This window comes from Cherax quadricarinatus, chromosome 66 (genome assembly GCF_038502225.1).
Source record: "Cherax quadricarinatus isolate ZL_2023a chromosome 66, ASM3850222v1, whole genome shotgun sequence".
Taxonomy (NCBI): Eukaryota; Metazoa; Arthropoda; class Malacostraca; order Decapoda; family Parastacidae; genus Cherax; species Cherax quadricarinatus.
The window spans coordinates 18,728,048-18,755,547 of NC_091357.1; the positions used below are offsets into that span (position 1 = coordinate 18,728,048).

At 49.0% G+C, this 27,500-nt stretch overlaps 1 protein-coding gene across 1 annotated transcript in view; it reads left to right on the top strand.

The window, feature by feature from the left end:
* Ret (Ret oncogene) overlaps positions 1-27,500 on the top strand; it is a 58,615-nt gene that overhangs the window by 8,946 nt on the left and 22,169 nt on the right. Inside the window, exons 2-7 of the mRNA XM_070099169.1 lie at positions 16,134-16,269; positions 19,614-19,738; positions 23,711-23,839; positions 24,201-24,399; positions 25,414-25,526; positions 25,838-25,998. Coding sequence (XP_069955270.1) covers positions 16,224-16,269; positions 19,614-19,738; positions 23,711-23,839; positions 24,201-24,399; positions 25,414-25,526; positions 25,838-25,998 — 773 coding nt within the window. The 5' untranslated portion in view covers positions 16,134-16,223. The remainder of the gene's footprint in view (positions 1-16,133; positions 16,270-19,613; positions 19,739-23,710; positions 23,840-24,200; positions 24,400-25,413; positions 25,527-25,837; positions 25,999-27,500) is intronic.

Here is a 27,500-nt window from a genome sequence, read left to right on the forward strand (position 1 = left end):
TACCAGTGCACCGTTTTCTGTGTTCCGTTATGAACATTACCAGTGTACCGTTTTCTGTGTTCCGTTATGAACATTACCAGTGTACCGTTTTCTGTGTTCCGTTATGAACATTACCAGTGCACCGTTTTCTGTGTTCCGTTATGAACATTACCAGTGTACCGTTTTCTGTGTTCCGTTATGAACATTACCAGTGTACCGTTTTCTGTGTTCCGTTATGAACATTACCAGTGTACCGTTTTCTGTGTTCCGTTATGAACATTACCAGTGTACCGTTTTCTGTGTTCCGTTATGAACATTACCAGTGCACCGTTTTCTGTGTTCCGTTATGAACATTACCAGTGTACCGTTTTCTGTGTTCCGTTATGAACATTACCAGTGCACCGTTTTCTGTGTTCCGTTATGAACATTACCAGTGTACCGTTTTCTGTGTTCCGTTATGAACATTACCAGTGTACCGTTTTCTGTGTTCCGTTATGAACATTACCAGTGTACCGTTTTCTGTGTTCCGTTATGAACATTACCAGTGTACCGTTTTCTGTGTTCCGTTATGAACATTACCAGTGCACCGTTTTCTGTGTTCCGTTATGAACATTACCAGTGCAACGTTTTCTGTGTTCCGTTATGAACATTACCAGTGTACCGTTTTCTGTGTTCCGTTATGAACATTACCAGTGCACCGTTTTCTGTGTTCCGTTATGAACATTACCAGTGTACCGTTTTCTGTGTTCCGTTATGAACATTACCAGTGCACCGTTTTCTGTGTTCCGTTATGAACATTACCAGTGCACCGTTTTCTGTGTTCCGTTATGAACATTACCAGTGCACCGTTTTCTGTGTTCCGTTATGAACATTACCAGTGTACCGTTTTCTGTGTTCCGTTATGAACATTACCAGTGCACCGTTTTCTGTGTTCCGTTATGAACATTACCAGTGTACCGTTTTCTGTGTTCCGTTATGAACATTACCAGTGCACCGTTTTCTGTGTTCCGTTATGAACATTACCAGTGCACCGTTTTCTGTGTTCCGTTATGAACATTACCAGTGCACCGTTTTCTGTGTTCCGTTATGAACATTACCAGTGCACCGTTTTCTGTGTTCCGTTATGAACATTACCAGTGCACCGTTTTCTGTGTTCCGTTATGAACATTACCAGTGTACCGTTTTCTGTGTTCCGTTATGAACATTACCAGTGCACCGTTTTCTGTGTTCCGTTATGAACATTACCAGTGTACCGTTTTCTGTGTTCCGTTATGAACATTACCAGTGCACCGTTTTCTGTGTTCCGTTATGAACATTGCCAGTGCACCGTTTTCTGTGTTCCGTTATGAACATTACCAGTGTACCGTTTTCTGTGTTCCGTTATGAACATTACCAGTGTACCGTTTTCTGTGTTCCGTTATGAACATTACCAGTGTACCGTTTTCTGTGTTCCGTTATGAACATTACCAGTGTACCGTTTTCTGTGTTCCGTTATGAACATTACCAGTGTACCGTTTTCTGTGTTCCGTTATGAACATTACCAGTGTACCGTTTTCTGTGTTCCGTTATGAACATTACCAGTGCACCGTTTTCTGTGTTCCGTTATGAACATTACCAGTGTACCGTTTTCTGTGTTCCGTTATGAACATTACCAGTGCACCGTTTTCTGTGTTCCGTTATGAACATTACCAGTGTACCGTTTTCTGTGTTCCGTTATGAACATTACCAGTGCACCGTTTTCTATGTTCCGTTATGAACATTACCAGTGCACCGTTTTCTGTGTTCCGTTATGAACATTACCAGTGCACCGTTTTCTGTGTTCCGTTATGAACATTACCAGTGCACCGTTTTCTATGTTCCGTTATGAACATTACCAGTGTACCGTTTTCTATATGCCTTCATATACATTTCTACTGTATCGTTTTCTACGTTCCGTTATAAACACTACCAGTGTACCTTTTTTTGACAACAGTGAGTGTCATGTCAACAGGAGGGGAACAGAGGGGAAACAAACAGTGACTAAGACACTACGGTGAGTGTCAAGTCAACAGGAGGTGTTTGTTTTTCCCATTATGGTATTGACAGAGACCAAGACTGAGGGGAAGGGAGGGGACACCTGTCACCCCTTGTCCCCTCACCCACTTCTCCCCTCACCAACTTCTTCCCTCACCCTCTTCTCCCCTCACTTCCCTACACCCCTTCTTCCCTCACACTTTTTCGTAGACATACACCTTTCAGTGTATATACACGGAGATATATACACCTCTCATTGTATATACACTGAGATATATACACTTCTCAGTGTATATATACTGGGACATACACTTCTCAGTGTATATACACTGAGACATACACGTCTCAGTGTATATACACGGAGAGACATACACTTCACAGTGTATATACACTGAGAGACATACATTTCTCAGTGTATATACACTGAGAGACATACACGTCTCAGTGTATATACACTGAGAGACATACACTTCACAGTGTATATACACTGAGAGACATACATTTCTCAGTGTATATACACAGAGAGACATACACTTCTCAGTGTATATACACGGAGAGACATACATTTCTCAGTGTATATACACTTAGAGACATACACGTCTCAGTGTATATACTCTGAGAGACATACATTTCTCAGTGTATATACACTGAGAGACATACATTTCTCAGTGTATATACACAGAGAGACATACACTTCTCAGTGTATATACACGGAGAGACATACATTTCTCAGTGTATATACACTGAGAGACATACACTTCTCAGTGTATATACACGGAGAGACATACACTTCACAGTGTATATACACTGAGAGACATACACTTCTCATTGTATATACTCTGAGAGACATACACCTTATCTGTCTCTCAGGGATACTTATTCAGTTCTCGTCTTTATTAATAACGTTCTAAGAGGCTATATTCCTCTGTCTCTCCCCTTGTTTGAAGGGTCATTCTCCCTCATTTAAAGGGAGGGAGTCCCTTTACTCTCTCTACCCCTAAATTTAAGGGATCTAAGGGAGATTCTTGCCTCCATTCTCTCACATTCTTCTTGTCAGTGTATGTGTAGAGTTAATAATGTCAGATATAACCTCTCCCACGCTGCTCCTCTGACTTTCTCCTCACCATCCTTTGTAACTCCCACACTCTCTCATCCCTCTCTCTCTCTCTCTCTCTCTCTCTCTCTCTCTCTCTCTCTCTCTCTCTCTCTCTCTCTCTCTCTCTCTCTCTCTCTCTCTCTCTCTCTCTCTCTCTCTCTTCCCCCTCCCCACCACGCCATCTAGTGATTGAACCATCATTACTTCCCTCCCATACTTCTCTCCCACTGCTCCTCTCCCCTCCCCTCACTGCTCGCCCCCTCCTCTCCTACCCTATTCTCCCCTCCTCTCCCTTCATTACTCGCCCCTGCACTCACTCATTTCTCTCAATTCTCTTCTCATTTCCCTCAATTCTCTCAATTCCCTCAATTCCCGGCGCTTTCGACCGGGTGTGGCACCAGGGCCTCTTAGCAAAACTTCAAGCACTGGGAATTGCAAGCTCTACACTATGTCTCCTCAGTGATTACCTTCATGGTAGATCTCTAAGTGTAGTTCTCAATGGAACGGAATCAGCAAGACATCCTATTGGGGCAAGTGTTCCACAAAGAAGCGTGCTGGGTCCATTGTTATGGAATGTCTACTTCAACGACCTTCTTCATCTCATCCCAGAATCACATGCATATGCAGACGACTGTACACTGACATTCACTTATCCAAGAGAAGAAATGCCAGCTGCTCTAAGCTACATCAATCACCAGCTGAGAGCTATATCAGCTTGGGGAAATTATGGCAAGTAACATTTGCACCTGAGAAAACGCAAATGATGATCGTCTCTAGGCACCATGATGGTAATGCTGGTGCAGTAGTAAGGATGAATGGGAGGGTGTTGGCACCTGGAGAAGAAGTTGATATCCTTGGGGTGAAATTTGACTCCAAACTAACCATGAAGAACCATGTTGTAAATCTTACAAACAAGGCAGCCAGGAAGCTTACAGCACTTCGCCGTATCTCGCATCTGCTTGACAGTAGGGGTTGCAAGATCCTGTACGAGGCACAAGTACGCTCACACCTTGAGTATGCTCCACTTTCTTGGTTTGCCTGCCCCCCCTCTCATCTGCGACTACTTGACAGAGTAGAGAACAGAGCAAGACGTCTCATCTCTTGCCTGGACCCATCCTGGATAGATCTGTCATTTCAGCAGAGCCTTCAACATAGGAGGGATGTGGGTGGCCTTACTGTTATGTACAAGGCCAATATTGTCAAAGTACCACACTTGGATCCACTTCGAGGACAGCGTGAAACAAGCTTTTATGCCACAAGACGGGCAGAAAGCAGCAACTTCACTCTGGCTGTACCCTTCTCCAGAACATCACTCCATCTGAGATCATATATACCCAGGATGACTCGAGTATGGAACACATTCGTACAGCATAATGATGTCAACGAGATAAAGTCAGTTGATCACATGAAAATGCTGGCCCACAGATGGCTCCATCTTCATCCTGTTCCCTACTTGTATGTCTCATAACAATGAAAATGCTTTCAAATGAGCTGATGTAGGTAACAGCTCTAAGCTTGCCAATAAAGTTAGGAATCCTTAACCTGTAAATAGCTTGTCAATAAAGCTAGGGATCCTTAACCTTGTCAAACCCTGTGTAAAATATATATATATATATATATATATATATATATATATATATATATATATATATATATATATACATATATATATATAAATATATATATATATATATATATATATATATATATATATATATATATATATATATATATATATATATATATATATATAGAGAGAGAGAGAGAGAGAGAGAGAGAGAGAGAGAGAGAGAGAGAGTATTTGTTGAAGCAAAGAATGATGGATATTGGAGAAAGTAAGATCCTAAAGGAACAAGAAAATTATAAAAGGCCAGGAGGTGTCTAGAGCAAATGATCACCCTCAAACACATAAGTGAACAATACTTAGTTATGAGGAACCTTTCGTTGCGTATGTAGATTTAGAAAAGGCTTACGATAGGGTGAATAGGGGAGCAATGTGACAGATGTTACAATTGTGGGAAATAGGTGGTAGGTTACGGAAAGCAGTGAAGAGCTTTTGTGAGGATAGTGAGGCTCAGGTTAGAGTGTGTAGGATAGGGGAGGATAGTTTTCCATTAAAACTTGGCCTTAGACAGGCATGTATAGTGTCATCACGGTTGTTTAACGTAGATATAGATAGGGACGTGAAGGTAGTTGACGCTAAAGTGCTGGGGAGAAGTGTGGCACTAAAAGATTTGGAATTCGGTACAACTTAATAGTGTACGTTTAGAAACAAGAGAGACAAGTTGTAGATTGTTATCAGGTGGGTGTCTTAATTAAGCTCTATACTGAGCGAAACGTTGCCTCAGTAAAAAACAGTCGTTCTGCTATGTCCATGTATCTGGAGTGTGGGAGTTGCCACAGTTGCTGTTTGCTGATGACTCAGTATTTTTGTGAGGTTGAGACGTGACGCTGCGCAAGTTGCTTGGTGAGTCTTTAAGGTTATGTGAGACAGCGAAGCAGATACAGCTACGTGAGGTGATAAATGATGGTGTGAGGTGACAAGTGGGGGAAAAAACACACACACCTACACAAAATTACTCGTAGTACTGCAAGATTTTGTAAGCCAGGACTGGACGCCGTCAAGATATTCGCCAAACACAAGGCAGACTGTTATCCAGGGTTGGACCCCATCAAGATATATACCAAACACACGCCAGACTGTCAGCCAGGGTTGGACCCCATCAAGATATATACCAAACACACACCAGACTGTCAGCCAGGGTTGGACCCCATCAAGATATATACCAAACACACGCCAGACTGTCAGCCAGGGTTGGACCCCATCAAGATATATACCAAACACACGCCAGACTGTCAGCCAGGGTTGGACCCCATCAAGATATATACCAAACACACACCAGACTGTCAGCCAGGGTTGGACCCCATCAAGATATATACCAAACACACGCCAGACTGTCAGCCAGGGTTGGACCCCATTAAGGTATATACCAAACACACGCCAGACTGTCAGCCAGGGTTGGACCCCATCAAGGTATATACGAAACACACGCCAGACTGTCAGCCAGGGCTGGACCCCATCAAGATATACACGAAAACACACACCAGACTGTCAGCCAGGGCTGGACGCCATCAAGATATACACGAAAACACACACCAGACTGTCAGCCAGGGTTGGACCCCATCAAGATATACACCAAACACACAACATACACCGCCTCATACAACAAACAAGCACTCAGAGGTCAGCCTCGTCAGAGGCTGAGGCAAGAGGTGCCGTCAGGGAGGTCAGGCAAGAAGATCAAGGATGGTACATATGCTTAAGGTGAACATGATGAGAGTGAACGTACGCAGGTACCTGGGAGAATGTCTCTCAGCAAATGGATCAAAGAACTCTAAGGTAGAGAAAATAGGGAAAGAAAGTAGAAGGAGAATTGAAGAATGTTGAGAAAGAATATGCAACACATGTTAGAAAGAATATGCAACATGTTAGAAAGAATATGCAACACATGTTAGTAGAAAGAATATGCAACACATGTTAGTGGAAAGATTATGCAACACATGTTAGTGGAAAGAATATGCAACACATGTTAGTGGAAAGAATATGCAACACATGTTAGAAAGAATATGCAACATGTTAGAAAGAATATGCAACACATGTTAGTAGAAAGAATATGCAACACATGTTAGTAGAAAGAATATGCAACACATGTTAGTGGAAAGAATATGCAACACATGTTAGAAAGAATATGCAACACATGTTAGAAAGAATATGCAACACATGTTAGTGGAAAGAATATGCAACACATGTTAGAAAGAATATGCAACACATGTTTGTGAAACATTGAAGGTTCAAACATATGAACCACCTAACCTGACGTGAAGGTTCAAGGCTGTGAACCCCAGCAAGGCCAAGTAGAGCTCCTGCCAGAGTACAGTCATGCCAAAACATTTTTGTATGGGTGTGAGGAGTGGTCTTTAAACGTTGCAGGAGGAACGGGGCAGCAGACAGAAAGCAGGTAATATTTCTAGTTTAAGATCACTATATGGTAAGAAATTATACACACACACACACACACACACACGCACACATACACACACACACACACACACACACACACACACACACACACACACACACACACACACACACACACACACACACACACACACACACACACACACACACACACACACACACACACACTCACACATACGGGTAGGTGGGTGTGTAGGAGGAGGAGGAGGAAAGAATTAGTAGAGGGGAGCAAGGAAGAGGGTAAAATTAAAAAGAAGAGAATGGGAGAGGTGGGAGGGGAAGGAGAACAGGACGAGGTAGAGTGGGAAATATAAGGAAAGAGGAAGAAAGAAGAGAGATTAGGGAGGAGAAGAAAAGAAGTGGAGGATGAAGAGAGGAAGAGGTGGGGGAATAGAGGAAGAGGAGGAGAAGAGAGGAAGAGGAGGAGAAGAGAGGAAGAGGAGGGGGAAGAGAGGAAGAGGAGGAGAAGAGAGGAAGAGGAGGGGGGAAGAGAGGAAGAGGAGGAGAGGGGGAGAGATCCGTGGGAGGATGGGAAGGAGAGAGGAATGAGATCAATACACAACAAGGGGAAATATAGCGCTTTCCCCTCCTTCCCTCTCTCTCCCTTCCTTCCTTTCCCCTTCCTTTCTCTCCCCTTCCTTCCTCTCCCCTTCCTTCCTCTCCCCTTCCTCTCCCCTCCCTTCCTATCCCCTCTCTTCCTTCCTCTCCCCAATCTCCCTTCCCTCTCCCTTCTCTCCCCTCTCCCTTCCTCTTTCTCTCTCCGTCACTACTTCCTCCTTCTTCTTCGTTACCTCTCTCTTCCTCTTCCATCCTTCTGTCTCCCTTCATATTATCTCTTCTCGTTTTTTACACGGGATTAGGTTAAGGTTGCTAACTTGACTCACCAGCTAAGACTTGTTACCTACATCACCTCATTGGAAGTCTTTAATTCTTATAAACATACAGATAGGGAAAAGGGTGAAGTTGGAGCCATCTGTGGGCCACCTGTGGGCCAGAAGATGACGTTGGAGCCATTTGTGGGCCAGAGATTTCATTTGATCAAGTGACTTCATTACGTTGATGTCATTATATTGTACGAACATGTTCCAGACTTGAGTCATCCTGGGAAAAAAAATGATGTCAGATGAAATGATGTTCTAGAGAAGATTACAGTCGGAGTGAAGTTGCTGCTGGCTGCCCGTCTTGTGGTGTAGAAGCTCACTTCTCGCTGTCCTCGGAGTGGAGCCAAGTGACATAACAGTGTCCATAATAGTGTAGCCACCCACATCCCTCCTGTGTTGAAGGCTCTGCTGAAATGACAGATCTATCCAGGATGGGTCCAGGCGAGAGATGAGTCGTCTTGTTCTTATATCAAGAAGACGCAGACGAGACGAGGGGCAGGCAGTCCAAGAGAGTGGAGCATACTCATGGCGTGAGAGTACCTTTCTCTTTCTCTCTCTACATATATTAGTTACGAAATATTACGAAATTAACAAGTTATTTAGCTAATTTTAATTTTCATTCCCTAATTTAAAATTTCTAGATTGCTAGTGCTCAACCCTCCCTCCCCCATCAACCTTCCACCCACCTCCTGTCAACCCTCCCTCCCCCATCAACCTTCCACCCACCTCCTGTCAGCCCTCCCTCCCCCATCAACCTTCCACCCACCTCCTGTCAACCCTCCCTCCCCCATCAACCTTCCACCCACCTCCTGTCAGCCCTCCCTCCCCCATCAACCATACACCCACCTCCTGTCAACCCTCCCTCCCCATCAACCTTCCACCCACCTCCTGTCAGCCCTCCCTCCCCCATCAACCTTCCACCCACCTCCTGTCAACCCTCCCTCCCCCATCAACCTTCCACCCACCTCCTGTCAGCCCTCCCTCCCCCATCAACCTTCCACCCACCTCCTGTCAACCCTCCCTCTCCCATCAACCTTCCACCCACCTCCTGTCAGCCCTCCCTCTCCCATCAACCTTCCACCCACCTCCTGTCAACCCTCCCTCTCCCATCAACCTTCCACCCACCTCCTGTCAACCCTCCCTCCCCCATCAACCTTCCACCCACCTCCTGTCAGCCCTCCCTCCCCCATCAACCTTCCACCCACCTCCTGTCAGCCCTCCCTCTCCCATCAACCTTCCACCCACCTCCTGTCAGCCCTCCCTCTCCCATCAACCTTCCACCCACCTCCTGTCAACCCTCCCTCTCCCATCAACCTTCCACCCACCTCCTGTCAACCCTCCCTCTCCCATCAACCTTCCACCCACCTCCTGTCAGCCCTCCCTCTCCCATCAACCTTCCACCCACCTCCTGTCAACCCTCCCTCTCCCATCAACCTTCCACCCACCTCCTGTCACCCTCCCTCCCCCATCAACCTTCCACCCACCTCCTGTCAGCCCTCCCTCCCCCATCAACCTTCCACCCACCTCCTGTCAAGCCCTCCCTCTCCCATCAACCTTCCACCCACCTCCTGTCAGCCCTCCCTCTCCCATCAACCTTCCACCCACCTCCTGTCAACCCTCCCTCTCCCATCAACCTTCCACCCACCTCCTGTCAACCCTCCCTCTCCCATCAACCTTCCACCCACCTCCTGTCAACCCTCCCTCCTCCCATCAACCTTCCACCCACCTCCTGTCAGCCCTCCCTCTCCCATCAACCTTCCACCCACCTCCTGTCAACCCTCCCTCTCCTATCAACCTTCCACCCACCTCCTGTCAGCCCTCCCTCTCCCATCAACCTTCCACCCACCTCCTGTCAACCCTCCCTCTCCCATCAACCTTCCACCCACCTCCTGTCAACCCTCCCTCTCCCATCAACCTTCCACCCACCTCCTGTCAGCCCTCCCTCTCCCATCAACCTTCCACCCACCTCCTGTCAACCCTCCCTCCCCCATCAACCTTCCACCCACCTCCTGTCAACCCTCCCTCCCCCATCAACCTTCCACCCACCTCCTGTCAACCCTCCCTCCCCCATCAACCTTCCACCCACCTCCTGTCAACCCTCCCTCTCCCATCAACCTTCCACCCACCTCCTGTCAACCCTCCCTCCCCCATCAACCTTCCACCCACCTCCTGTCAACCCTCCCTCCCCCATCAACCTTCCACCCACCTCCTGTCAACCCTCCCTCCCCCATCAACCTTCCACCCACCTCCTGTCAACCCTCCCTCCCCCATCAACCTTCCACCCACCTCCTGTCAACCCTCCCTCACCCATCAACCTTCCACCCACCTCCTGTCAACCCTCCCTCCCCCATCAACCTTCCACCCACCTCCTGTCAACCCTCCCTCCCCCATCAACCTTCCACCCACCTCCTGTCAACCCTCCCTCCCCCATCAACCTTCCACCCACCTCCTGTCAACCCTCCCTCCCCCATCAACCTTCCACCCACCTCCTGTCAACCCTCCCTCCCCCATCAACCTTCCACCCACCTCCTGTCAACCCTCCCTCCCCCAACAACCTTCCACCCACCACCAGTCAACCCTCCCTCCCCCATCAACCTTCCACCCACCTCCTGTCAACCCTCCCTCCCCCATCAACCTTCCACCCACCTCCTGTCAACCCTCCCTCCCCCATCAACCTTCCACCCACCTCCTGTCAACCCTCCCACCCCCATCAACCTTCCACCCACCTCCTGTCAAGCCCTCCCTCCCCCATCAACCTTCCACCCACCTCCTGTCAGCCCTCCCTCTCCCATCAACCTTCCACCCACCTCCTGTCAACCCTCCCTCTCCCATCAACCTTCCACCCACCTCCTGTCAACCCTCCCTCCCCCATCAACCTTCCACCCACCTCCTGTCAGCCCTCCCTCCCCCATCAACCTTCCACCCACCTCCTGTCAGCCCTCCCTCTCCCATCAACCTTCCACCCACCTCCTGTCAACCCTCCCTCCCCCATCAACCTTCCACCCACCTCCTGTCAACCCTCCCTCCCCCATCAACCTTCCACCCACCTCCTGTCAACCCTCCCTCCCCCATCAACCTTCCACCCACCCCTCAACCCTCCCTCCCCATCAACCTTCCACCCACCTCCTGTCAACCCTCCCTCCCCCATCAACCTTCCACCCACCTCCTGTCAACCCTCCCTCTCCCATCAACCTTCCACCCACCTCCTGTCAACCCTCCCTCCCCCATCAACCTTCCACCCACCTCCTGTCAACCCTCCCTCCCCCATCAACCTTCCACCCACCTCCTGTCAACCCTCCCTCCCCCATCAACCTTCCACCCACCTCCTGTCAACCCTCCCTCCCCCATCAACCTTCCACCCACCTCCTGTCAACCCTCCCTCCCCCATCAACCTTCCACCCACCTCCTGTCAACCCTCCCTCCCCCATCAACCTTCCACCCACCTCCTGTCAACCCTCCCTCTCCCATCAACCTTCCACCCACCTCCTGTCAACCCTCCCTCTCCCATCAACCTTCCACCCACCTCCTGTCAACCCTCCCTCCCCCATCAACCTTCCACCCACCTCCTGTCAACCCTCCCTCCCCCATCAACCTTCCACCCACCTCCTGTCAACCCTCCCTCTCCCATCAACCTTCCACCCACCTCCTGTCAACCCTCCCTCCCCCATCAACCTTCCACCCACCTCCTGTCAACCCTCCCTCCTCCATCAACCTTCCACCCACCTCCTGTCAACCCTCCCTCCTCCATCAACCTTCCACCCACCTCCTGTCAACCCTCCCTCCCCCATTAACCTTCCACCCACCTCCTGTCAACCCTCCCTCCCCCATCAACCTTCCACCCACCTCCTGTCAACCCTCCCTCCCCCATTAACCTTCCACCCACCTCCTGTCAACCCTCCCTCCCCCATCAACCTTCCACCCACCTCCTGTCAACCCTCCCTCCCCCATTAAGCTTCCACCCACCTACTGTCAACCCTCCCTCCTCCATCAACCTTCCACCCACCTCCTGTCAACCCTCCCTCCCCCATCAACCTTCCACCCACCTCCTGTCAACCCTCCCTCCTCCATCAACCTTCCACCCACCTCCTGTCAACCCTCCCTCCCCCATCAACCTTCCACCCACCTCCTGTCAACCCTCCCCCTCCTCACACTACACTCAGTTCTCCCACGTCAGTCCCACACCCACGTCAGTCCCACACCCACGTCAGTCCCACACCCACGTCAGTCCCACACCCATGTCAATCCCACACCCACGTCAGTCCCACACCCACGTCAGTCCCACACTCACGTCAGTCCCACACCCACGTCAGTCCCACACCCACGTCAGTCCCACACCCACGTCAGTCCCACACCCATGTCAATCCCACACCCACGTCAGTCCCACACCCACGTCAGTTCCACACCCACGTCAGTCCCACACCCACGTCAGTCCCACACCCACGTCAGTCCCACACCTACGTCACTCCCACACCCACGTCAGTCCCACACCCACGTCAGTCCCACACCCACGTCAGTCCCACACCCACGTCAGTCCCACACTCACGTCAGTCCCACACCCACGTCAGTCCCACACCCACGTCAGTCCCACACCCACGTCAGTCCCACACCCATGTCAATCCCACACCCACGTCAGTCCCACACCCACGTCAGTCCCACACCCACGTCAGTCCCACACCCACGTCAGTCCCACACCCACGTCAGTTCCACACCCACGTCAGTCCCACACCCACGTCAGTCCCACACCCACGTCAGTCCCACACCTACGTCAATCCCACACCCACGTCAGTCCCACACCCACGTCAGTCCCACACCCACGTCAGTCCCACACCTACGTCAATCCCACACCCACGTCAGTCCCACACCCACGTCAGTCCCACACCCACGTCAGTCCCACACCCATGTCAATCCCACACCCACGTCAGTCCCACACCCACGTCAATCCCACACCCACGTCAGTCCCACACCCACGTCAGTCCCACACCCACATTAGTCCCACACCCACGCCAATCCCACACCCACGTCAATCCCACACCCACGTCAATCCCACACCCACGTCAATCCCACTTCCACATCAGTCCCACACCCACGTCAATCCCACACCCACGTCAATCCCACACCCACGTCAGTCCCACACCCACATCAGTCCCACACCCACGCCAATCCCACACCCACGTCAATCCCACACCCACGTCAATCCCACACCCACGTCAATCCCACTCCCACATCAGTCCCACACCCACGTCAATCCCACACCCACGTCAATCCCACACCCACGTCAATCCCACTCCCACATCAGTCCCACTCCCACATCAATCCCACACCCACGTCAATCCCACTCCCACATCAGTCCCACACCCACGTCAATCCCACACCCACGTCAATCCCACTCCCACATCAGTCCCACTCCCACATCAATCCCACTCCCACATCAATCCCACTCCCACATCAATCCCACACCCACGTCAATCCCACTCCCACATCAGTCCCACTCCCACATCAATCCCACACCCACGTCAATCCCACTCCCACATCAGTCCCACTCCCACATCAATCCCACACCCACGTCAATCCCACTCCCACATCAGTCCCGCTCCCACGTCAATCCCACTCCCACATCAATCCCACACCTACGTCAATCCCACTCCCACATCAGTCCCACACCCACGTCAATCCCACACCCACGTCAATCCCACACCCACGTCAATCCCACACCCACGTCAGTCCCACACCCACATCAGTCCCACACCCACGCCAATCCCACACCCACGTCAATCCCACACCCACGTCAATCCCACACCCACGTCAATTCCACTCCCACATCAGTCCCACACCCACGTCAATCCCACCCACGTCAATCCCACACCCACGTCAGTCCCACACCCACATCAGTCCCACACCCACGCCAATCCCACACCCACGTCAATCCCACACCCACGTCAATCCCACACCCACGTCAATCCCACTCCCACATCAGTCCCACACCCACGTCAATCTCACACCCACGTCAATCCCACTCCCACATCAGTCCCACTCCCACATCAATCCCACACCCACGTCAATCCCACTCCCACATCAGTCCCACACCCACGTCAATCCCACACCCACGTCAATCCCACTCCCACATCAGTCCCACTCCCACATCAATCCCACTCCCACATCAGTCCCACTCCCACATCAGTCCCACACCCACGTCAATCCCACTCCCACATCAGTCCCACTCCCACATCAGTCCCACACCCACGTCAATCCCACACCCACGTCAATCCCACTCCCACATCAGTCCCACTCCCACATCAATCCCACTCCCACATCAGTCCCACACCCACGTCAATCCCACACCCACGTCAATCCCACTCCCACATCAGTCCCACTCCCACATCAGTCCCACACCCACGTCAATCCCACACCCACGTCAATCCCAGTCCCACTCCCACATCAGTCCCACACCCACGTCAGTCCCACACCCACGTCAATCCCACTCCCACATCAGTCCCACTCCCACATCAATCCCACTCCCACATCAGTCCCACACCCACGTCAATCCCACACCCACGTCAATCCCACTCCCACATCAGTCCCACTCCCACATCAGTCCCACACCCACGTCAATCCCACACCCACGTCAATCCCACACCCACGTCAATCCCACTCCCACGTCAGTCCCACTCCCACATCAGTCCCACACCCACGTCAATCCCACACCCACGTCAATCCCACTCCCACATCAGTCCCACTCCCACATCAGTCCCACACCCACGTCAATCCCACACCCACGTCACTCCCACTCCCACATCAGTCCCATCAGTCCCACACCCACGTCAATCCCACACCCACGTCAATCCCACTCCCACATCAGTCCCACTCCCACATCAATCCCCCTCCCACATCAGTCCCACTCCCACATCAGTCCCACACCCACGTCAATCCCACTCCCACATCAGTCCCACTCCCACATCAGTCCCACACCCACGTCAATCCCACACCCACGTCAATCCCACTCCCACATCAGTCCCACTCCCACATCAATCCCACTCCCACATCAGTCCCACTCCCACATCAATCCCACTGCCACATCAGTCCCACACCCACGTCAATCCCACACCCACGTCAATCCCACACCCACGTCAATCCCACTCCCACATCAGTCCCACTCCCACATCAATCCCACTCCCACATCAGTCCCACTCCCACATCAATCCCACTCCCACATCAGTCCCACACCCACGTCAATCCCACACCCACGTCAATCCCACACCCACGTCAATCCCACTCCCACATCAGTCCCACTCCCACATCAGTCCCACACCCACGTCAATCCCACACCCACGTCAATCCCACTCCCACATCAGTCCCACTCCCACATCAATCCCACTCCCACATCAGTCCCACTCCCACATCAATCCCACTGCCACATCAGTCCCACACCCACGTCAATCCCACACCCACGTCAATCCCACACCCACGTCAATCCCACTCCCACATCAGTCCCACTCCCACATCAATCCCACTCCCACATCAGTCCCACTCCCACATCAATCCCACTCCCACATCAGTCCCACACCCACGTCAATCCCACACCCACGTCAATCCCACACCCACGTCAATCCCACTCCCACATCAGTCCCACTCCCACATCAATCCCACTCCCACATCAGTCCCACTCCCACATCAATCCCACTCCCACATCAGTCCCACACCCACGTCAATCCCACACCCACGTCAATCCCACACCCACGTCAATCCCACTCCCACATCAGTCCCACTCCCACATCAATCCCACTCCCACATCAGTCCCACTCCCACATCAATCCCACTCCCACATCAGTCCCACTCCCACATCAATCCCACTCCCACATCAATCCCACACCCGCGTCAGTCCCACACCCACGTCAGTCCCACACCCACGTCAATCCCACACCCACGTCAATCCCACTCCCACATCAATCCCACTCCCACATCAGTCCCACTCCCACATCAATCCCACTCCCACATCAGTCCCACACCCACGTCAATCCCACTCCCACATCAATCCCACTCCCACGTCAATCCCACTCCCACATCAGTCCCACACCCACGTCAATCCCACTCCCACATCAGTCCCACACTAACTTTATATGTTTTCCAGCATGTCTGCTTCCTGCCTGAAGGCGACTTACTTCTGCGTCAGTGGGAGAATCGTGACCGTAGGCCTCTGCTAGGCCTCCCGGCTCCCTCCATGTTCTGCCCAGGCCTAAATGTTAACTACACCCTCTCTATGAAAGGTGAGGCATCCACCTACTCCCTTACCCAGTTTCTCAGTTTCTTCTCACTGTCTTTAAGAGAAATCTCTCTCACTCATTCTTTCACTTTCTCCTCCATTCTACATATATATATATATATATATATATATATATATATATATATATATATATATATATATATATATATATATATATATATTTTTTTTTTTTTTTTTACATTTTTTTTTTTTTTTTTCAACAAGTCGGTCGTCTCCCACCGAGGCAGGGTGACCCACCGAGGCAGGGTGACCCACCGAGGCAGGGTGACCCACCGAGGCAGGGTGACCCACCGAGGCAGGGTGACCCACCGAGGCAGGGTGACCCACCGAGGCAGGGTGACCCACCGAGGCAGGGTGACCCACCGAGGCAGGGTGACCCACCGAGGCAGGGTGACCCACCGAGGCAGGGTGACCCACCGAGGCAGGGTGACCCACCGAGGCAGGGTGACCCACCGAGGCAGGGTGACCCACCGAGGCAGGGTGACCCACCGAGGCAGGGTGACCCACCGAGGCAGGGTGACCCACCGAGGCAGGGTGACCCACCGAGGCAGGGTGACCCACCGAGGCAGGGTGACCCACCGAGGCAGGGTGACCCACCGAGGCAGGGTGACCCACCGAGGCAGGGTGACCCACCGAGGCAGGGTGACCCACCGAGGCAGGGTGACCCACCGAGGCAGGGTGACCCACCGAGGCAGGGTGACCCACCGAGGCAGGGTGACCCACCGAGGCAGGGTGACCCACCGAGGCAGGGTGACCCACCGAGGCAGGGTGACCCACCGAGGCAGGGTGACCCACCGAGGCAGGGTGACCCACCGAGGCAGGGTGACCCACCGAGGCAGGGTGACCCACCGAGGCAGGGTGACCCACCGAGGCAGGGTGACCCACCGAGGCAGGGTGACCTACCGAGGCAGGGTGACCCACCGAGGCAGGGTGACCCACCGAGGCAGGGTGACCCACCGAGGCAGGGTGACCCACCGAGGCAGGGTGACCCACCGAGGCAGGGTGACCCACCGAGGCAGGGTGACCTACCGAGGCAGGGTGACCCACCGAGGCAGGGTGACCCACCGAGGCAGGGTGACCCACCGAGGCAGGGTGACCCACCGAGGCAGGGTGACCCACCGAGGCAGGGTGACCCACCGAGGCAGGGTGACCCACCGAGGCAGGGTGACCCACCGAGGCAGGGTGACCCGCCGACGCAGGGTGACCCGCCGACGCAGGGTGACCCACCGAGGCAGGGTGACCCACCGAGGCAGGGTGACCCAAAAAAAGAAAGAAAATCCCCAAAGAGAAAATACTTTCATCATCATTCAACACTTTCACCACACTCGCACATTATCACTGCTTTTGCAGAGGTGCTCAGAATACAACAGTTTAGAAGCATACACATATAAAGATACACAACATATCCCTCCAAACTGCCAATATCCCAAACCCCTCCTTTAAAGTGCAGGCATTGTACTTCCCATTTCCAGGACTCAAGTCCGACTATATGAAAATAACCGGTTTCCCTGAATCCCTTCACTAAATATTACCCTGCTCACACTCCAACAGATCGTCAGGTCCCAAGTACCATTCGTCTCCATTCACTCCTATCTAACACGCTCACGCACGCTTGCTGGAAGTCCAAGCCCCTCGCCCACAAAACCTCCTTTACCCCCTCTTTCCAACCCTTTCGAGGACGACCCCTACCCCTCCTTCCTTCCCCTATAGATTTATATGCTTTCCATGTCATTCTACTTTGATCCATTCTCTCTAAATTACCAAACCACCTCAACAACCCCTCTTCTGCCCTCTGACTAATGCTTTTATTAACTCCACACCTTCTCCTAAATTCCACACTCCGAATTTTCTGCATAATATTTACACCACACATTGCCCTTAGACAGGACATCTCCACTGCCTCCAACCGCCTCCTCGCTGCAGCATTCACAACCCAAGCTTCACACCCATATAAGAGTGTTGGTACTACTATACTTTCATACATTCCCTTCTTTGCCTCCATAGATAACGTTTTTTGACTCCACATATACCTCAACGCACCACTCACCTTTTTTCCCTCATCAATTCTATGATTAACCTCATCCTTCATAAATCCATCCGCCGACACGTCAACTCCCAAGTATCTGAAAACATTCACTTCTTCCATACTCCTCCTCCCCAATTTGATATCCAGTTTTTCTTTATCTAAATCATTTCATACTCTCATCACCTTACTCTTTTCTATGTTCACTTTCAACTTTCTACCTTTACACACATTCTCAAACTCATCCACTAACCTTTGCAATTTTTCTTTAGAATCTCCCATAAGCACAGTATCATCAGCAAAAAGTAACTGTGTCAATTCCCATTTTGTATTTGATTCCCCATAATTTAATCCCACCCCTCTCCCGAACACCCTAGCATTTACTTCTTTTACAACCCCATCTATAAATATATTAAACAACCATGGTGACATTACACATCCCTGTCTAAGACCTACTTTTACCGGGAAGTAGTCTCCCTCTCTTCTACACACCCTAACCTGAGCCTCACTATCCTCATAAAAGCTCTTTACAGCATTAACTAACTTACCACCTATTCCATATACTTGCAACATCTGCCACATTGCTCCCCTATCCACTCTATCATATGCCTTTTCTAAATCCATAAATGCAATAAAAACTTCCCTACCTTTATCTAAATACTGTTCACATATATGCTTCAATGTAAACACTTGATCTACACATCCCCTACCCACTCTGAATCCTCCTTGCTCATCCGCAATCCTACATTCTGTCTTACCTCTAATTCTTTCAATTATAACCCTACCGTACACTTTTCCTGGTATACTCAGTAAACTTATTCCTCTATAATTTTTACAATCTCTTTTGTCCCCTTTCTCTTTATATAAAGGGACTATACATGCTCTCCGCCAATCCCTAGGTACCTTCCCCTCTTTCATACATTTATTAAACAAAAGTACCAACCACTCCAACACTATATCCCCCCCTGCTTTTAACATTTCTGTCATGATCCTATCAGATATATATATATATATATATATATATATATATATATATATATATATATATATATATATAGATAGATAGATAGATAGATAGATAGATAGATAGATAGATAGATAGATAGACAGACAGATAGATAGATTAATAGATATTATTGACCTTTGATTATTAAACCTTATTTTAATAAATTAAGTATTAAACTCAATTTAACTTAATTTAACCTTGCCTACCTTGCCTACTTTAACCTGGCCTACTTTAACCTGGCCTACTTTAACCTGGCCCACGTTAACCTGGCCTACGTTAACCTGGCCTAATTTAACAGGTGTTGAGAGTGGTAGTGAGGAGTTAAGGACTGTCCGTAACCAGTTGATAGTGACTCCAAGTGGACCGTTAGATCGTGAGCGTCGTGAAGACACCATCTTTTTCACTATCACCTGTGATATTGAGGTACGTGATCACTATCCCCATCACTATACACGAACGTGATCACTATAGTCACTATACAGGTACGTGATCACTATAGTCACTATACAGGTACGTAATCACTATAGTCACTATACAGGTACGTGATCACTGTAGTCATTATACAGGTACGTGATCACTATAGTCACTATACAGGTACGCGATCACTAGTCACTATACAGGTACGTGATCACTGTATTCATTATACAAGTACGTGATCACTATAGTCACTATACAGGTACGTGATCACTATCACCATCACAGTAGTCACAATATTTCGCTCATAACTCGCGAACGTCTCATCCAATCGGGTTCAACTTTGCAAGACTGGTGTAGGGTACCTAGGGCAAGGTTCCTGCAGCAACTAGCCTACGCATCTGTTCTAGAACTCAAGTTACTGAACCTATGACTGAGACACGCGTCAGGAAACACTTGTCCTGTTTCCTGACTAACCTAACCTAACGTAGCCTAACCTGACCTAACGTAGTCTAACCTAACCTAACGTAGCCTAACCTAACCTATACGTAGTCTAACCTAACCTAACGTAGCCTAACCTAACCTAAACGTAGTCTAACCTAACCTAACGTAGCCTAACCTAACCTAAACGTAGTCTAACCTAACCTAACGTAGCCTAACCTAACCTAACGTAGCCTAACCTGACCTAACGTAGTCTAACCTAACCTAACGTAGCCTAACCTAACCTAAACGTAGTCTAACCTAACCTAACGTAGCCTAACCTAACCTAACGTAGCCTAACCTAACCTAACGTAGCCTAACCTAACTTAACGTAGCCTAACCTAACCTAACGTAGCCTAACCTAACCTAACGTAGCCTAACCTAACCTAACGTAGCCTAACCTAACTTAACGTAGCCTAACCTAACCTAACGTAGCCTAACCTAACCTAAACGTAGCCTAACCTAACCTAACGTAGCCTAACCTAACCTAACGTAGCCTAACCTAACCTAACGTAGCCTAACCTAACCTAAACGTAGTCTAACCTAACCTAACGTAGCCTAACCTAACCTAACGTAGCCTAACCTAACCTAAACGTAGTCTAACCTAACCTAACGTAGCCTAACCTAACCTAACGTAGCCTAACCTAACCTAAACGTAGTCTAACCTAACGTAACGTAGCCTAACCTAACCTAACGTAGCCTAACCTAACCTAACGTAGCCTAACCTAACCTAACCTAACGTAGCCCATCCTAACCTAACGTAGCCTAAGCTAACCTAACGTAGCCTAACCTAACCTAACGTAACCTAACCTAACCTAACGTACCTTAGCCTATCCTAAGTTAACTTAGGTTAAGGTATTGCACTGACCACGACAACATTACCAGACCCTCACCAGCCCGGCTCTGTGTCCTGTCCTGCCCTCACCCCTCATGGAAGGTTCCTTGATGTTGGTGAGGGGCTCTTGATTTAGGGAATTGGATCTGTGCTCCAGTTCCCCGAATTAAGCCTGAATGCCTTCCACCCTCCCCCCCCCCAGGCGCTGTATAATCCTCAGGGTTTAGCTCTTCCCCTTGATTATAATAATATTAAGGTCCTGTCCTCAACACCGCATTACATTTTTAATTTTTATTATTCTTAATATAATAAAAAAATAAGAGCAAAAAAACTGAAGGCGCTCATAATTAGTTGACGTTTTTGGCGGGAAATAAGCACGGGAAGCACCCACTACCAGTTGACGTTTTTGGCGGGAAATAAGCACGGGAAGCACCCACTACCAGTTGACGTTTTTGGCGGGAAATAAGCACGGGAAGCACCCACTACCAGTTGACGTTTTTGGCGGGAAATAAGCGCGGGAAGCACCCACTACCAGTTGACGTTTTTGGCGGTAAATAAGCGCGGGAAGCACCCACTACCAGTTGACGTTTTTGGCGGGAAATAAGCACGGGAAGCACCCACTACCAGTTGACGTTTTTGGCGGTAAATAAGCGCGGGAAGCACCCACTACCAGTTGACGTTTTTGGCGGGAAATAAGCGCGGGAAGCACCCACTACCAGTTGACGTTTTTGGCGGTAAATAAGCGCGGGAAGCACCCACTACCAGTTGACGTTTTTGGCGGTAAATAAGCGCGGGAAGCACCCACTACCAGTTGACGTTTTTGGCGGTAAATAAGCGCGGGAAGCACCCACTACCAGTTGACGTTTTTAGCGGTAAATAAGCGCGGGAAGCACCCACTACCAGTTGACGTTTTTGGCGGTAAATAAGCACGGGAAGCACCCACTACCAGTTGACGTTTTTGGCGGGAAATAAGCGCGGGAAGCACCCACTACCAGTTGACGTTTTTGGCGGTAAATAAGCGCGGGAAGCACCCACTACCAGTTGACGTTTTTGGCGGGAAATAAGCGCGGGAAGCACCCACTACCAGTTAACGTTTTTGGCGGGAAATAAGCGCGGGAAGCACCCACTACCAACTGACGTTTTTGGCGGGAAATAAGCGCTGGAAGCACCCACTACCAACTGACGTTTTTGACGGTAAATAAGCGCGGGAAGCACCCACTACCAGTTGACGTTTTTGGCGGGAAATAAGCACGGGAAGCACCCACTACCAACTGACGTTTTTGGCGGGAAATAAGCGCTGGAAGCACCCACTACCAACTGACGTTTTTGACGGTAAATAAGCGCGGGAAGCACCCACTACCAGTTGACGTTTTTGGCGGGAAATAAGCACGGGAAGCACCCACTACCAGTTGACGTTTTTGGTGGTAAATAAGCGCGGGAAGCACCCACTACCAGTTGACGTTTTTGGTGGTAAATAAGCGCGGGAAGCACCCACTACCAGTTGACGTTTTTGGCGGTAAATAAGCGCGGGAAGCACCCACTACCAGTTGACGTTTTTGGTGGTAAATAAGCGCGGGAAGCACCCACTACCATTTGATGTTTTTGGCGGTAAATAAGCGCGGGAAGCACCCACTACCAGTTGATGTTTTTGGCGGGAAATAAGCGCGGGAAGCACCCACTACCAGTTGATGTTTTTGGCGGGAAATAAGCGCGGGAAGCACCCACTACCAGTTGATGTTTTTGGCGGGAAATAAGCGCGGGAAGCACCCACTACCAGTTGACGTTTTTGGCGGGAAATAAGCGCGGGAAGCACCCACTACCAGTTGATGTTTTTGGCGGGAAATAAGCGCGGGAAGCACCCACTACCAGTTGATGTTTTTGGCGGGAAATAAGCGCGGGAAGCACCCACTACCAGTTGATGTTTTTGGCGGGAAATAAGCGCGGGAAGCACCCACTACCAGTTGATGTTTTTGGCGGGAAATAAGCGCGGGAAGCACCCACTACCAGTTGACGTTTTTGGCGGGAAATAAGCGCGGGAAGCACCCACTACCAGTTGACGTTTTTGACGGGAAATAAGCGCCTGAAGCGAGGCTGGTTGGTCAACACGTGGTGTTGATAAAACAGCGTTGCTGAGGTCACTGTTAGGTCAGACAGTGACCTCTGTTTAGTTAGTGACCCAGAGTGATTTTTCCTGAGTGAAAGATTGAGACAAGAGTGCCAAGATTATTATAATTATTATTAGTTGTTATTATCATTATTGTTATTATGATTATTATTATTATTATTATTATTATGATTATTATCATTATTGTTATTATGATTATTATTATTATTATTATTATTATTATGATTATTATTATTATTATTATTATTATTATTATTATTATTATTATTGTTATTAATAATAATTATTATTATTACTTTATAATTATTATTATCATTACAAACATTATTATTGCTATTATTATTATAATTATTACCATTATTATTTATTACCATCATTATTTTTATTATTACCATTATTATTATCATTATTTATTATTATTTATTATCATTATTATTATTTTGATTTTATTATCATTATTATATTTATCACTATTATTATCGTTATTATTATGACAAGAGGTAGACGAGTGTTACCAGTACTGTATTGTCTCCCCATACAGGTTAAGGGTCGTCAGTTGATGCCTCAGAGCAGAGAGGGAACCTTAACTATCCTGGACGAGGACGACTCAGCGCCCATGAGAAGCAGGACCCCTCAAGTGGACTGGCATTATGGCAACAAGACTGATGATGTGAGTGTTCTGACGTGAGGGGAGGTAGAGGGGAGAGTAATGGGTGGGGGAGAGGGGACATTAATGCTGCTACTATTACTACTACTACTACTGCTATCTCCCACCACCCATTTGTACATTAGTAACCACTATCAGCCTTTAAGAACCATTAACCGCTATCCGATCTGACTACCACTAGTCCCCTAAGCTTTAACAATTACCCACTAACCCTGCAGGTAGACCTTACTAACCACTAACCTCTAACAACCACTAACCCTGTAGTTGCACGATCTAACCACCACTAACCCTTCAGCTAGACTACCTAACAACCACTAACCCTGCAGTTGCACGACCTAACCACCACTAACCACTAACCCTGCAGCTAGACGACCAGTTGATGGTGCTGGACCCTGACCTGACCACCACCAACAACTACATGGTGGAGCTCGTGGGCAACACGCACAACATGGTCCTTATCGAGAGCGTCAACAAGTTTAGCATTAAGAAGGAGACTTGTATGACCGAGGCCGAGAATGTTACCGGCTATGTCTTCAGCGCCTCCTGCACACTGCTCACTGCAGGTGGGTCCTGGTGGGTTATGGTGGGTACTGGTGAGTCCAGATGGATACTGGTGGGTGTAGGAGGGTCCTGGTGGGTGCAGGTGGGTCTAGGTTGGTCCAGGTGGGTACTTGTGGATTCTGGAGGGTACTTGTGGATCCTGGTGGGTCCAGGTTGTTCTAGATGGGTACTGGTGGTTCCTGGCAGGTCCAGGTGGTCCTGGTTGGTCTTCACACCAGGTAGGTCTCTTACAGAAGGTGAGAAAACTGGTCTTAATTGCACGTTTCGATGTTTCACATCGATAACATGAAGGTAGATATGATAATATCGTAGACCTGACGCTACGTTGTGTACAAACAACGCTAATGATCGTAATTTTCAACGACACCAGCCTTCTTGTACTTGGTTCTGATGCTGGTCCGTGGTGGTCCAACACTAGGACCGTGCTGTACGTTCCCCAGGCTCTCTTGCTTCTCGTTCCAGCCTCTCTCTTTCTCTTTTCTGCAGCTCTGAGATCTGTGTTATGTGCGGGATGCCACTCACCACAGTAGGCTAACACCCAGATACCTACTTACAGCTAGGTGAACAAGGGAAGCAGGTGTAAGGAAACACGCCCAGCGTTTCCACCCGTGCTGGGGATCGAACCACAGACACTCAGTATGAGCTGAGTGCGCTACCAACCAAACCACCGTACATCTATCTTCACATAATCATTGATAAAATAGTTGAGAAAGGTATTTCGATCTTTGGGAAGTGTGTCCGCCTCATCAGCTGTGTGTTTTTATGTTCAGCTTCTATGCTCGCATTGTTTTGGGCCAACCTAGGTAATCTACACATATGCTGCTATGTATGATAAAGTATGTAACTATATATGTATTACTTGCTGCGGCTGTTGTTTAAACGTTCTTGTTCCATACATGTTAAGTTACTTTCATTTTATTCCCTAAACCAAAGCTAAGGTACTGTAACATCCCTATACGTAATAATAATAATAATAATAATAATAACAATGGCATTGTTTTTCTTGGCTGGTACAGTGGTCAGGTTTGACGAGACGAGACTACGAGGTAAACTGCCACCTAAGATACAGTTCTCAGTGGTATTTATAGACAGAACTCTTCTGTTACCTACACAAGACCAAAGTAAGAAGGTAAGACATCGTCACGCTATTATGCTTAGTAATAACCCATATGGAGACAAACTCAGGAGATTAATTGATCTGTATATTTTGACCCCCTTCTGGGATCATCTACGTATCACGGTACAGTATTAGTAAATCATCTGCAATATTTTGGCTACGTAACAATAAATACCGCATCTCCTGTTTACATCATTAAAAATCTCCTTTTTTTCCCCTCCACTCCAGGAATTTGGAAAATCCTATTTCTATCCTTAACAATTTCTCGGTTTACCCAGACGATGAATAAAATACTGAAGGTGTGTCGTTCCCTCTTCCCACAGCAGGTCCAGTACGACGTGTCGCTGACACTTCCCAACTGTGAGGAGGAAGTGAGTCCAGCTCCCGCCCTGCCTGGTCCACATATTAGTAAGGAAGATTCTCCAGAGGTTCTGGCTCTGCTTAACCAGGTTCCCTCTCCTGAGATGAACGTCACTCTCACCCCGTGAGTTCTACTGCAGTTTGTCCTCTGGTACTGACGTGAGAGTGTATTACACTGCAGTTTGTCCTCTGGTACTGACGTGAGAGTGTATTACACTACAGTTTGTCCTCAGGTACTGACGTGAGAGTGTGTTACACTGTAGTTTGTCCTCTCGTACTGACGTGAGAGTGTATTACACTGTAGTTTGTCCTCTGGTACTGACGTGAGAGTGTGTTACACTGTAGTTTGTCCTCTCGTACTGACGTGAGAGTGTATTACACTGTAGTTTGTCCTCTGGTACTGATGTGAGAGTGTATTACACTGCAGTTTGTCCTCTGGTACTGACGTGAGAGTGTATTACACTGTAGTTTGTCCTCAGGTACTGACGTGAGAGTGTATTACACTGTAGTTTGTCCTCTGGTACTGATGTGAGAGTGTATTACACTGCAGTTTGTCCTCTGGTACTGACGTGAGAGTGTATTACACTGCAGTTTGTCCTCAGGTACTGACGTGAGAGTGTATTACACTGTAGTTTGTCCTCTCGTACTGACGTGAGAGTGTATTACACTGTAGTTTGTCCTCTGGTACTGACGTGAGAGTGTATTACACTGCAGTTTGTCCTCAGGTACTGACGTGAGAGTGTATTACACTGTAGTTTGTCCTCTCGTACTGACGTGAGAGTGTATTACACTGTAGTTTGTCCTCTGGTACTGACGTGAGAGTGTATTACACTGCAGTTTGTCCTCAGGTACTGACGTGAGAGTGTATTACACTGTAGTTTGTCCTCTCGTACTGACGTGAGAGTGTATTACACTGTAGTTTGTCCTCTGGTACTGACGTGAGAGTGTGTAACACTGCAGTTTGTCCTCTGGTACTGACGTGAGAGTGTATTACACTGCAGTTTGTCCTCTGGTACTGACGTGAGAGTGTATTACACTGTAGTTTGTCCTCTGGTACTGACATGAAAGTGTATTACACTGCAGTTTGTCCTCTGGTACTGACGTGAGAGTGTATTACACTGCAGTTTGTCCTCTGGTACTGACGTGAGAGTGTGCTACACTGCAGTTTGTCCTCTGGTACTGACGTGAGAGTGTATTACACTAGTTTGTCCTCTGGTACTGACGTGAAAGTGTATTACACTGCAGTTTGTCCTCTGGTACTGACGTGAGAATGTATTACACTGCAGTTTGTCCTCTGGTACTTACGTGAGAGTGTTACGCTGCAGTTTGTCTTCTAGTACTGACGTGAGAATGTATTACACTGCAGTTTGTCCTCTGGTACTGACGTGAGAGTGTATTACACTGCAGTTTGTCCTCTGGTACTGACGTGAGAGTGTATTACATTGCAGTTTGTCCTCTGGTACTGACGTGAGAGTGTATTACACTGTAGTTTGTCCTCTGGTACTGACGTGAAAGTGTATTACACTGCAGTTTGTCCTCTGGTACTGACGTGAGAATGTGTTGCACTGCAGTTTGTCCTCTGGTACTGACGTGAGAGTGTATTACACTGTAGTTTGTCCTCTGGTA